The sequence below is a fragment of the Enhydra lutris genome, unplaced genomic scaffold (assembly GCF_002288905.1).
Source record: "Enhydra lutris kenyoni isolate GAN:26980312 unplaced genomic scaffold, ASM228890v2 scaffoldscaffold80, whole genome shotgun sequence".
NCBI lineage: Eukaryota > Metazoa > Chordata > Mammalia > Carnivora > Mustelidae > Enhydra > Enhydra lutris.
The window spans coordinates 5,432,966-5,444,219 of NW_019154164.1; the positions used below are offsets into that span (position 1 = coordinate 5,432,966).

The 11,254-nt window shown below is 41.1% G+C and overlaps 1 protein-coding gene across 5 annotated transcripts; it reads right to left on the bottom strand.

Moving 5' to 3' along the window:
- Window positions 1-2,367: 2,367 nt before the first annotated feature.
- Window positions 2,368-10,585, bottom strand: LOC111160960 (nuclear transport factor 2 like export factor 2). 5 transcript variants are annotated; one of them, XM_022524366.1, is made up of 5 exons: window positions 10,389-10,585; window positions 9,329-9,413; window positions 8,043-8,129; window positions 5,441-5,585; window positions 2,368-4,558 (listed from the first exon to the last, which is right to left on the bottom strand). In XM_022524366.1, the coding sequence occupies exons 1-5, from the start codon at window positions 10,487-10,489 to the stop codon at window positions 4,377-4,379; spliced, it is 600 nt and encodes a 199-aa protein (XP_022380074.1). In that variant the 5' UTR covers window positions 10,490-10,585; the 3' UTR covers window positions 2,368-4,376. The 5 variants fall into 5 exon arrangements, with proteins under 5 accessions (XP_022380074.1, XP_022380077.1, XP_022380076.1 ...); XM_022524369.1 differs by having other exon boundaries at window positions 9,329-9,416; window positions 10,392-10,489; XM_022524368.1 differs by having other exon boundaries at window positions 9,329-9,416; window positions 10,389-10,489.
- Between the last annotated feature and the right edge of the window lie 669 nt (window positions 10,586-11,254).

The following is an 11,254-nucleotide window of genomic DNA, read 5'->3' on the forward strand; positions in this document are numbered from 1 at the left end:
GGTCACAGGATCAGCCTGAGACTACAGGTCTCCTTTGGGTCTGGGACCTGGACTGACTCCATTGAAACCACCAGAGCTTGTGTTAAACCAAGGGGCTGATATGCCGTATCTGGAATGCTCAAGAAGAAAGGGAAAGGCAACACACACACACACAGAGGATTGACCTAAAATAGACCAAAATACAGTTTATGCAGTATCAGACCATGTTCAGAGGGTTTCTGCCAGAATGCCTTCTCAATACTCTTCTTGGACACCTGAAATCTGGTGTCCTCTCCTCCCCATTTCAAGTCTTCATTGCCACACATGCTACTCTCAGATTCTGCCTAGAGACTAAACAGTTGCTTCCTTACCTCTGAACTTTGGGGGCAAGGCAATGACAGGGAAGAAAACAGTGCTGCCTTTCATGGCCCTCTGCAATTATGACATGCAACTATGAGAGGAGGAAGTTTTTGATCATTCCTAAGTCATGGTGACGTGGCTGACACATGGCACCACTTTTCCCAAGCTGCCCAACCCCATCCCTCACTAGAAAGTGATAGTGAAAATTACATGCTTGTTCTTTTTTGTTTTCCAAACGGCTTCTACAGTCCATTAAGAAGTTGTAAAAAATCTATGCAGCAGGCTGTGATCAGAATTTTCAAAAAAAAAAAAAAAAAACCTAGTACAGTGAAATAGAAAGTACCAGAACAAACTTGCAAGTAGTATGCATGAGGCTTCTTTTGGACATAATATTTCATTTGCCACATGTATGCATCTGTGTGCTGGATTGTGGTATTTTACACTTCTTATTGTGTGTTCAGGCAAAACCTTTGAAAGTCACCAATTTAGAAGACACACACCTCAGTGTGAGATACAGGCTCTATCCTAGCTTCATCGGATATGTTATTCCGGCAATACTGTTTCCTCTTTTTAGTGTTTCTCCAGGGAGCAAACTGACCTATACAGCCCACACATGGTCACTGACAACTCTTTTGTACAGAAAGCTGCATTTGGCAACGAAAGGCAAATATTTATTAATAGAATACCGCAGTTTGGTAGCCAAGTGTTTTGATGAAATATTTTCGTTGTATAGAGCCAACTGTTAAATCTAAAAGCTAACTATGCCCCACCATTTCCCCTTAGATATCTTTACCCTTCATACCATGTGTGTCTTTTTTTTTTTTAAAGATTTTATTTATTTGACAGAGAGAGATCACAAGTAGAGAGGCAGGCAGAGAGAGAGAGAGCGAGAGAGGGAAGCAGGCTCCCTGCTGAGCAGAGAGCCCGATGCAGGACTCGATCCCAGGACCCTGAGATCATGACCTGAGCCGAAGGCAGCGGCTCAACCCACTGAGCCACCCAGGCGCCCCCCATGTGTGTCTTTTCTATACCCTGTATTAAATAACAAAAATTAGCAAATGAAGTCCCCTTCTACCAGATTTCCTGCCTCACTTTCAAGCAAGTCAATCCAGCAATATTCCAGAATAAGGGAACTCCTAGTATCTTCTTGCCTTTTTTGGACTGCTTGCTCCTTCTCCAAACACATGGACCCTTTCACCTCACTGCGATTATCTTTGAAACACATCCTCTATTACTAGGTAATTTCCAAAAACCAGGCACACGTTAAGTTCCAATTCACTAAGGCTCATGCATATTTAAATAAGCTCGGTGGCTCTTCCAGCCACATAAAGCTAATCATGCAAATAACTTGACAAAATTTGAATCCTGAGGTACTAGCTTCCTAGGCTTATGGCTGTTTCCTTCCACTACGCCTACAAATTCGGACCTAAGTAGACTCCTAATCATTTTTATCTAGGTAAATCATTGCTGGACATATCAACCTCATCTAAGATGCCATTGATTTTAAGACTCTCCAGTATTTTGGTACTACTGAGAAAAGCGGGGAGAGCCTATTCAAGTATGATTCAGCATCAGTTTAGGATCCAGGCCAATCTCAGGGATATTAAATTGTGAAAAGTAAGTGCATCTGTGAAGAGATGATTTCAAGGGCTGTTGCATCTTCAAGTGCCTGGTGACACATTTTTAAGGTAGAATTGAAATTAATGGGTCGATTCCTCTTTCTGGAAACCAACTGTCTTTTGGCTTAACTGCCTGCTAAATCCAGCATTTTGGCTAAAGTTTCTCAAGGTTAAAATTTCCAACATCGGAAACCTCGCTGCTGGCTCAAACGGGATCTCGTGAGTGTGAGTATGTGGTAGGCAAAGAATAGGATGGGCTGGAGAAAGGACAAAATCCAGGTTGTCAACCCATTTTCAACATTCTAACCTGTGTATTTTTTTTTTAGTTTGAAATACTTTGTATGGTAAAGAAACTAATTTCACGAGTTAAAAAAAAAAATTAAAAGACCTTAAAACAAGCTTGAGAAAACTTGACACAAGGCAAATTTTATTTTATTTTTTCAAGTTACAAAAATATCATGTCAAAAAATACAGTCTTAGTCCATACAAGAGTAGTTCCAGCCATTTAAAAGGTCTACAGAGTTGGAAAAAGTAATGTATATAGAAGTCTTAAAACATATAATATAACCACTCAATTCAGTTATTGCTAGTTATGTGCAGCTTTCACTTGAGACCATTTTCTTCAAGGCAAAAGGCAGTGTTCAGGCACTGACTGTTGCCTGCTCAAGGTGTAGGTTTAGACGGCCAATCCAAAGTTAGAATGAGCTCACTTTGAGTAGACCTTATATAACGCATAAGTTTTGATCAGTACTACAAGAGGGTGTGGGCTATATTTCAGTTCCACCCCTTCCTCCCATATTTAATTCTATTCTCTTAACACATTAGAAGTAAAATGTGTAGTTTGGGGCAAGAGTGAATGAATTGCTGGTTTTCAAAGCAAGTGATGAGAAACCCTAACTTTGAGTTGTGATGGAGAAACAAAGCTGGCACATTTAGCTTAAAAACACTGAAACAATAAACACAAGAAAGGAGAAAAATCAAAAGTTTAACAAAAACCAAAGCTAGCTTTTTCTCTTTAGATGTTGAGACGGAACACGAATCAACTTGTTCCTCTGAAATCTAGGAGCTTATGAAAATCTGCTGTCCTCTGTTTTCTCTTTAAAAAGACTAAGAGCTAGCCACATGACAGGAACATGCTTTCAAACAGTCCTGCTTAGTCAACAGAAGAATGAATCATCAAATTAAAAAATTTTAACTTTAAATAAGGAAGAAAGGAAAGAAAACAAAACAAAAGCAATTGACCGTGTAAAACACAGAGAACAAATCACTGACTTTGGGGGATGGGTAATACATCGGAGACTTTTGGCCTGAAGTTCACATGGAAGACTTAGAAGCTAAGAGTGTCCCACAGAAATAGCGATGGCTTTGTTTCCCACTTTCCTGTCACACCCTGCAGGGTCAGCATTATTGCTGACATCTTACCCCCAGAAGTTCTTGAATAAATCTGAGACATAGATTGGTGATAAGTATGAGGTGAACTGGAAGAACCTTTCAAAAGCATTCTTTGAACAAAAGTGACACTCGGGACCATTTTGGCAAGGATAATTTATGACTTAAATCCTCAAAATAGGCTACACTTTTAGGAGGTAGAAAACAAGTACCAAAAATTTACCATTTGGCCACCCTCCTTAACTTTTGGCCAACCTTGGATCCTCTCCATTTCTCACTCCCCATTCTCCCATTAAAGCTATTAGTGCTACTACCATTCGTTACCTAAAGTTATAAACTTGGAGCTACCAAGAAAAATCTCAAGTAGTTTTGTTTTTAAACCACTGAGTATATCAAATACTCAAGTATCAACTGGGAACATTTTAGTAGATTAATTCACTCCATAAGAAAACATGCCTACATAAAACAAATACTTAACACGAAAAAGACCACTGAACATCTCTACATGCTAATAAGTCAGAGCAGCTACGCAAACCTAAATTAGTAATGTTTTCACGAAACTGATTTGGATAAGCCTTATATTAAAACTGCATCACCAGCATTTACTGAAAATACGGATGTGTCTCACTAAAAAATTAAGCTAATAACAACAACAAAAACTCTACTTCCTCCCAGAGAGTTACATTGTGCTGATATCCCATAGATAGTATTATAAAAGGGTTTCATTTTTGCAATAGGCTGGGCTCACAGTGCATGTGTTAATACAGAGACCACGTGTGCAATATTATCACAAGAATGTCATTAGTGAAATGTATATAAGGCATGTAAAAAACTCGCATTAAAGCTCTTAAGGGCAAGGATCCAAACAGGCAGCCACTAGAAAAGGTGCTGCTAGGAATAAAAAAGTATTAAAGAAAACAGTTTCAGCACATACTAGTTTATAGTGCTTCCATAATAAAATGAATTACTTCACATAAATTTATGTTGCTGGAACTAATGGACCAAACAAGAATGGACTTCTGCCCCCTTTTAACTACTAGCCCAATCTTGGAAACGGAAGCAGTCACTTGCAATCTTCCACACGGTGTTGGTAGGAGTCGCCTGGGCAGTCAGCAGGAAGTTCTGGTTGAAGTAGTGTTGTTTGTTTCCATCAAACTTCACAGTTCCACTGGTCACAACAAGAACTGTGGTCTGGGCCTGAGTAGCTTGCTCTTCACCCACATAAAATAAAAAAAGAGAAGAGGTCACAGTTTCTATCTCTAAAGAAGTAGATCTTCAGGCTTAAATGACATTGCTTCTAACAACACAGAAAAAAAAAGTTTCATAAACTTTCTTTACCTTGAGCATAACCTTGAGCATGCACACCCAAAGGCAGAAAACGAAATTATTGTTTCAAAGCATATTAAAATTATTTTCAGTCCAGAAGGGGTTTGGGGACTCTAATGAAGCGCTTTTTTGCACAGGACCATTTGATTTCTCTATTTATTAATATTTCGTTGTGTTTCTAACAGAACTTTTTCATACTTTGCCTTCTTAAGCTATTCTTTTTAAAAACTACAATGGGGAAAGAAAATCACCCTGAACTACTACTTCTGACGCTTAGGACCCCATCTAGAGGTCAATCTTACATATCACATCAATCTACCTTGAATCAAACTCTTGCCAAATAATTTTTTCCTGTAACAGAATAAATTTCTTCTGTGAAATTTCAGTAGGTTGTAAAATAATAACATTAATCAGAAATTGGTATAATTTTTCTCTGGAAACATTTCAAGGCACAAAAGGGAGTTGTTTATTCAGGGACGATAGATAATTCAGTTCTCTCCCAACAATCAAAAGCACACTTAGCCTCAATTTCTCACTCATTTTTAATAAACCATAATCACACAATCCAACAGAAGGCTAATGGTCTTCTGGAATTAGATGCACCTAAAGAAAAACCAATAATTTAATCTGACTGCTGAATTTTTCATTTTTAACATGCTCAAAAAGTAATTATTTCTATTGCTACAAATTGCTTGCTGCTTTTGGTGTTCAAGCTTAGTGCTCACTAAAGGAAAACAAAAGAAAACGTTGAAAGAATGTGATCTTACCATGCACTGGTTGGCAATCTAACATATTGACCTGGAACTCACTAGAAGGCAACATCTCAAAAAAATTAGTTAGGGCTTCCAGCCCTGTAACAACATTTCCATTCCATATTAAAGTGGCCTTGTCCAAATACAGCCTGGTTAGTGCCTTAAAGAGGAAAAAAAAGGTAAAGATTTTGTTTCTAGGGAAGCATGTTATAGAAACGGATCAAGGGGCTACAGGTGACATATAAACATTTCCACAGTTCTACCTCCATTTCCACTCCCCTTGCCCCCTCCCCCTGGAAGATAATGTGAGCAAAGAAGGTGTCTGACTGATCATTTTGGATTTAATAGAGACAATTTCACTTTAGCCATGAAAACACTTTGCATCCAATCTGGAAGAGGGTTTTGAAGTTTTGGTTTCTTTTTCTTAAAATGAATTAAGATTATGAGTTTTAAGCATATGCAGCCCCAGACCAGGTTTAGCCTCCCTCCGGTTTCTAATTCTGAGAATTAAAGTTGTCGATGGGGTCCCACCTGGCATATGCAGCCCCAGACCAGGTTTAGTCTCCCTCCGGTTTCTAATTCTGAGAATTAAAGTTGTCGATGGGGTCCCACCTGGCCACTCCAACCCAAGTGTTTACGTACACGCGAGTCATCTGATGTTTGAACCATTTAATGTTGTATGTGTTAGGAAGAATTCTTTTAGTACTACTCAAACACCGTATTTTGTTCAAAAGAATCACAATTACTTGCTATTGCAGGTCTTTGCTAAGTCACGTAAATTAACGCCCACATAAGGCAGAATTCAAGGGTTAACCCTGTAGGAACAGGAGTTGGTCACAGGAGGTTAGCTTGTCACAGGACAGATTATTTGCTTAATCCTAAAATTTTACTTGGATGCAAAGACCAGCTCCTTATCTTGACTCTGGTAATAAAACTATGTTGTCTTTTTTTTTTTTTGCTACTTTATTTTTGAAAGTAAGTTTATTGTGCAAGACACAATAAACATCTATTGTCAGGTCCCTTGTCAAACATCAGTATCAGAAACTTATCTTCTGCCAAAAAAAAGAGAAATTTTTTTAACCATAATCTTTTTTTTTTTTAAGATTTTATTTATTTATTTGACAGGCAGAGATCACCAGTAGGCAGAGAGGCAGGCAGAGAGAGAGAGAGGAGGAAGCAGGCTCCCTGTGGCGCAGAGAGCCTGACGTGGGGCTCGATCCCAGGACCCTGAGATCATGACCTGAGCTGAAGGCAGAGGCTTTAACCCTCTGAGCCACCCAGGCACCCCAAAAAGAGAAATTTTGTGAGATTAACTTCTCTACCTGCAGCATAGAGAAAGCGCTCTAAAGCAGTCCTATGCTGGTAAGAGGCTTAGGCAAGACTCCAGCACATACTGAAACAATTACTTACAAGATATGACTCAGGGATAAATCACAACAAATAAGCTGATGACATGAGAATTTGCTCTGTTGAAAACTAAAAGTATCCAAACCATGTGGGTCCTATTTGTGAGCTTTAATCAGAACTTACTACAGCTGTGAGCTTTAATCAGAAATTACCAATACTGGAAATTAAACAAGCAAATCAAGGAACATTCCCTGTAATGGCAGACTCCTTCACTAACACTAATGCTGTTTAAAGCATATTGACTGAATGATGGGATTAAAAAGGTAATATATTTGGGGCACCTGGGTGGCTCAGTCGTTAAGCGTCTGCCTTCGGCTCAGGTCATGATCCCAGGATTCTGGGATCGAGCCCCACATCAGGCTCCTGGCTTGGTGGGAAGCCTGCTTCTCCCTCTTTCACTCCCCCTGCTTGTGTTCCCTCTCTCGCTGTGTCTCTCTGTCAAATAAATAAATACAATATTAAAAAAAAAAAGGTAATATATTTGGGACGCCTGGGTGGCTCAGTTGGTTAAGCAGCTGCCTTCGGCTCAGGTCATGATCCCAGCATCCTCGGATCGAGTCCCACATTGGGCTCCTTGCTCATCAGGGAGCCTGCTTCTCCCTCTGCCTCTGCCTGCCATTCTGTCTGCCTGTGCTTGCTCTCTCTCCCTCTCTCTCTCTGACAAATAAATAAATAAAATCTTTAAAAAAAAAAGGTAATATATTTAAGTAAACATATGTCAAGCCCCATGTTAAGTGCAATAAGTTACTTCTCACTTACCACCATAAAAATAAAATAAGGTTGGGGCACCTGGGTGGCTCAGTGGGTTAAGCCTCTTGCCTTCAGCTCAGGTCATGATCTCAGAGTCCTGGGATCGAGCCCCACATCTGGCTCTCTGCCCAGCAGGGTGCCTGCTTCCCCCCCTCTCTCTGCCTGCCTCTCTGCCTACTTGTGATCTCTCTGTCAAATAAATAAATAAAATCTTAAAAATAAAATAAAATAAAATAAAATAAGGTTAAGAGAGGTTAGCAGTTTGCCCAAGATCACAGAGTTAAGTAGATGCAAAGCTGAGAGAGGATCCCAGAACCCACACTTCCATAATATCATACCCATCCTTCCCTAAACAATGCACTTTTAAAGAACAAGTCCACAATGATCACTTATGCAAGCCTGGCTAAGAAAAAACAAACCCTGGTACTTAACAAAGAAGAGTAGAGTCTATAATACTCACCCGTCTTCTTTTGTCCATTGTCTCATAGTAAATATTGACAAATTCCTCAGCAGCTCTACATGCCTGATCTACATGAGTCTTAAAATCCTAGGAGAAAAAATTCAGATGTGTACATTACCACCTCTCCAACCCCTAACAAACAGAAACCCACCAACAAAAACTAATGATTTCAGTCACTCTGTACCTCCATACACAGTCCATATTCTTTTGTATAAATTAGGAAATTATAAAGTTCAGGGCTCGAGGTGCCTGGGTGGCTCAGTGGGTTAAAGCCTCTGCCTCCAGCTCAGGTCATGATCCCAGGGTTCTGGGATCCAGCCCCACATCGGGCTCTCTGCTCAGCAGGGAGCCTGCTTCGCCCTCTCTCTCTGCCTGCCTCTCTGCCTACTTGTGATCTCTCTCTGTCAAATAAATAAATAAAATGTTAAATAAATAAATAAATAAATAAAGTTCAGGGCTCAAGTTTCCAGTTTTTACATTTTCTACCATTTTAAAGTACGTGTATTTAGGACATAGTCATCCCTCATTAATGTTCTCATCTTAAATTGAAATTGGTAATCTTTCCTTGGTAACCGGTGCTGTTTAAGTACTGTAGGCTTCCAATGTTTTACAAAACATTAACCTTAATAGAAATGATGTGGTCTGAACCTTAAAAAGGGCGGGCGAGGGGTAGAGAGCTGAATCAGAAGTTATGACAAGGAGTTGCTCAGTGGGAACAAAATAAGAGTACAAAATAAAGGCCAACGAAATACTTGAAAAAGTACATACTTAGGAAACTTCCCCACATTATGTAAAAATTCACTGGCATTTGCCAAGAATTGCAGAACCGAAGAAGAGAAATGTTGTTGGGGTTTTCTCCTGCCGGATGATTAGTAAGTACCTTTCCCCCAGCCATTCACCGAGCCCAGCCTATTATCTGAATTAAGAATCTGTTTCATTTCTCTGTCAGGTGATGGAAAGTTATTTGTAAAGGGAAATAATGAAGAATAAAAGATCCCAAGCCATAAACAGACCCCAACATTCCTGCCTCTGGCCAATTCCCATCTGGGAGTCCTTTCCAGGAGAAAGAGACTACACAGACGCCGGCGGTGGGGTGGCGGTGGGGAAATAGGGGGGCTACGGACCAAGAGGGGCTACAGAGAGGGAATCCCGCCCCCGAAGCCCAGCGGGCCAGGCCCTGATTCGCCACTGCACCACGTGACCGCCAGGCAGCCCGCCCCAGCGCCCCTCCCCTCAGCTGCCCAAGCCGCGGCGTCCCGGCACCCTGCCGCGGCCTCGGCACTCACCACGGACGTGGCCATGAGCGAGCCCGAAGCAGCCTGTTCTGGCAGTGGCGGCGTCACTACCTCTTCACGTGTCCGGCGCTCTCGGCTGCTGCAAGACCAAATATTTAGGAAGACAGCTAAACCCGCCAAACACCGAATTCTCTACCCGCCCATTCTACCCCGGAAGTAGCTCAGTCCGTTGTTAAAAGCACCCCGATGTTCCCACCTTAAGTACACGTCCCTTCAGTTCCGACCGTACCCTCCTATCTGCCTTCTGTATTCATTTGTTAGCTATTTATCTACTTCGGGGGAGAAAAAAAAATGCTCGGCTTTCATAAACGAGATACTCTAACCGAAAGTATCCATTTTCCTAGCGACACGGGACAAGCAAAGATCATCTAAACGACCCAATAGCTGGGCTTCTTTGCTCCAAGAGGCGGGGCCAAGGCTAGCCAAAGACCAATGAGAAACGCGAGGAGACCTGCTAGCTCTGTAGCCTATAGGAAAAAGGGGTGGAGTTTGGCGAAGTAGGCAATCACTCTGCGCATGACTAGTGGAGGCGGATTTAAAGTTCTGGAACATTCTAGAAGAATCTAACCTCACTGAATTGAATCCCAACGGTCTCAGTAGCATTCCTAAAATTATTCACAAATCATGGATTTGATTATCTGCTATTCATAAGGAAAGGCTTATCAAGTTCCTTCATTCTAACATACCGTTTTTGTCTCAGACTTCAAATGAAGATTAGTATACATGGCCATTTACCACCTTCTGCAACCGACTCTCTAAGAACAGCTAGAATTTTACTGCCTGATGACCATGAGCAAGTACTTTTTCTAAGCATTTTAATCTACATTCACTTATTACTTCAATAACACTATGATGTAATCCTCTCCGGTTTATAGCTAAGGCACAAGTTAATTAACCTGTTCAGGGTCACAAACTAGTTAGGGTTCAAGCTCGAGAGTTTTAACTACCATTACAACCTGATTTCACTGTCCAGCATCCTTTAAAACCATTCACCTCATAGGCACTGACAAATTCTGGGTGGTCAAATCAATTAGATACTCTATAGCCTTACCACGAATAACTGGTTTCTGGCTCCTCATCAAAATATTCCCTTCTTCGTTGGTATCTTCCTGAGTCTCCGCCATGAGACCAGTCTCTCCTGAATCTTCTCATACTCAGGCGTTATTTTTTCCTCCGAACCCTCCGCTGTTCAGACTAGCTTCAACTGCAAATCCACCCGCTTTCTTCCTTTGCGCCCCTCTTATTGGCGTCACTTCCGGGGGCTGTCTCTTATTTAAAACGTCCCTCCTCCCACGTGACTTCAACTGCTACCCGTATGCTAATGACTCTACGTAACACCTCTCTAGCCCCCCCTTCCCTGACCTCCAGTTACGCATATGGAATTTTGCTAGATATGAACACTGGACTGCGCTACAGCTTTCTCAAACTCATGGAGTCCAAAATTTGAATTCCTTATTTCCTCTGCACATCCAATCTGTATTCTTTGAGTCATCTATGTTCAAGTATTTGGAATCTTTATTTGTAGCACCCCATCATCATAATTCATTTGTTCATTCAAAAAATAATAAACATTTAGTATGGACTACCACATTATGCAAGGTTCTGAATATAGAGTGGTAAAAAAAAATAGACATGATTCATATGCTCATAAACTTCACAGTATAATGGCAATAAAAGACAATAAACAAAATATTAATGTACTACAGAGGAATTCCAAGTAACTTGTTCAATTCTCGTTTTTTTAAGCAACCTCTCTTCCCTCCCTCCCCTCTCCTCTGCTCCTCTCCCCTCTCCCCAACCCACCCCTCCTCTTCCCTCCCCACCCCTCTTCTCCCCCATCCCTTCTGTTCAGCTCTGTTCCCCCTTCCCTTCTGCTTCCCTCCCCCACTTTTCCTCCCCTTCCCTCTCTCCCATCCA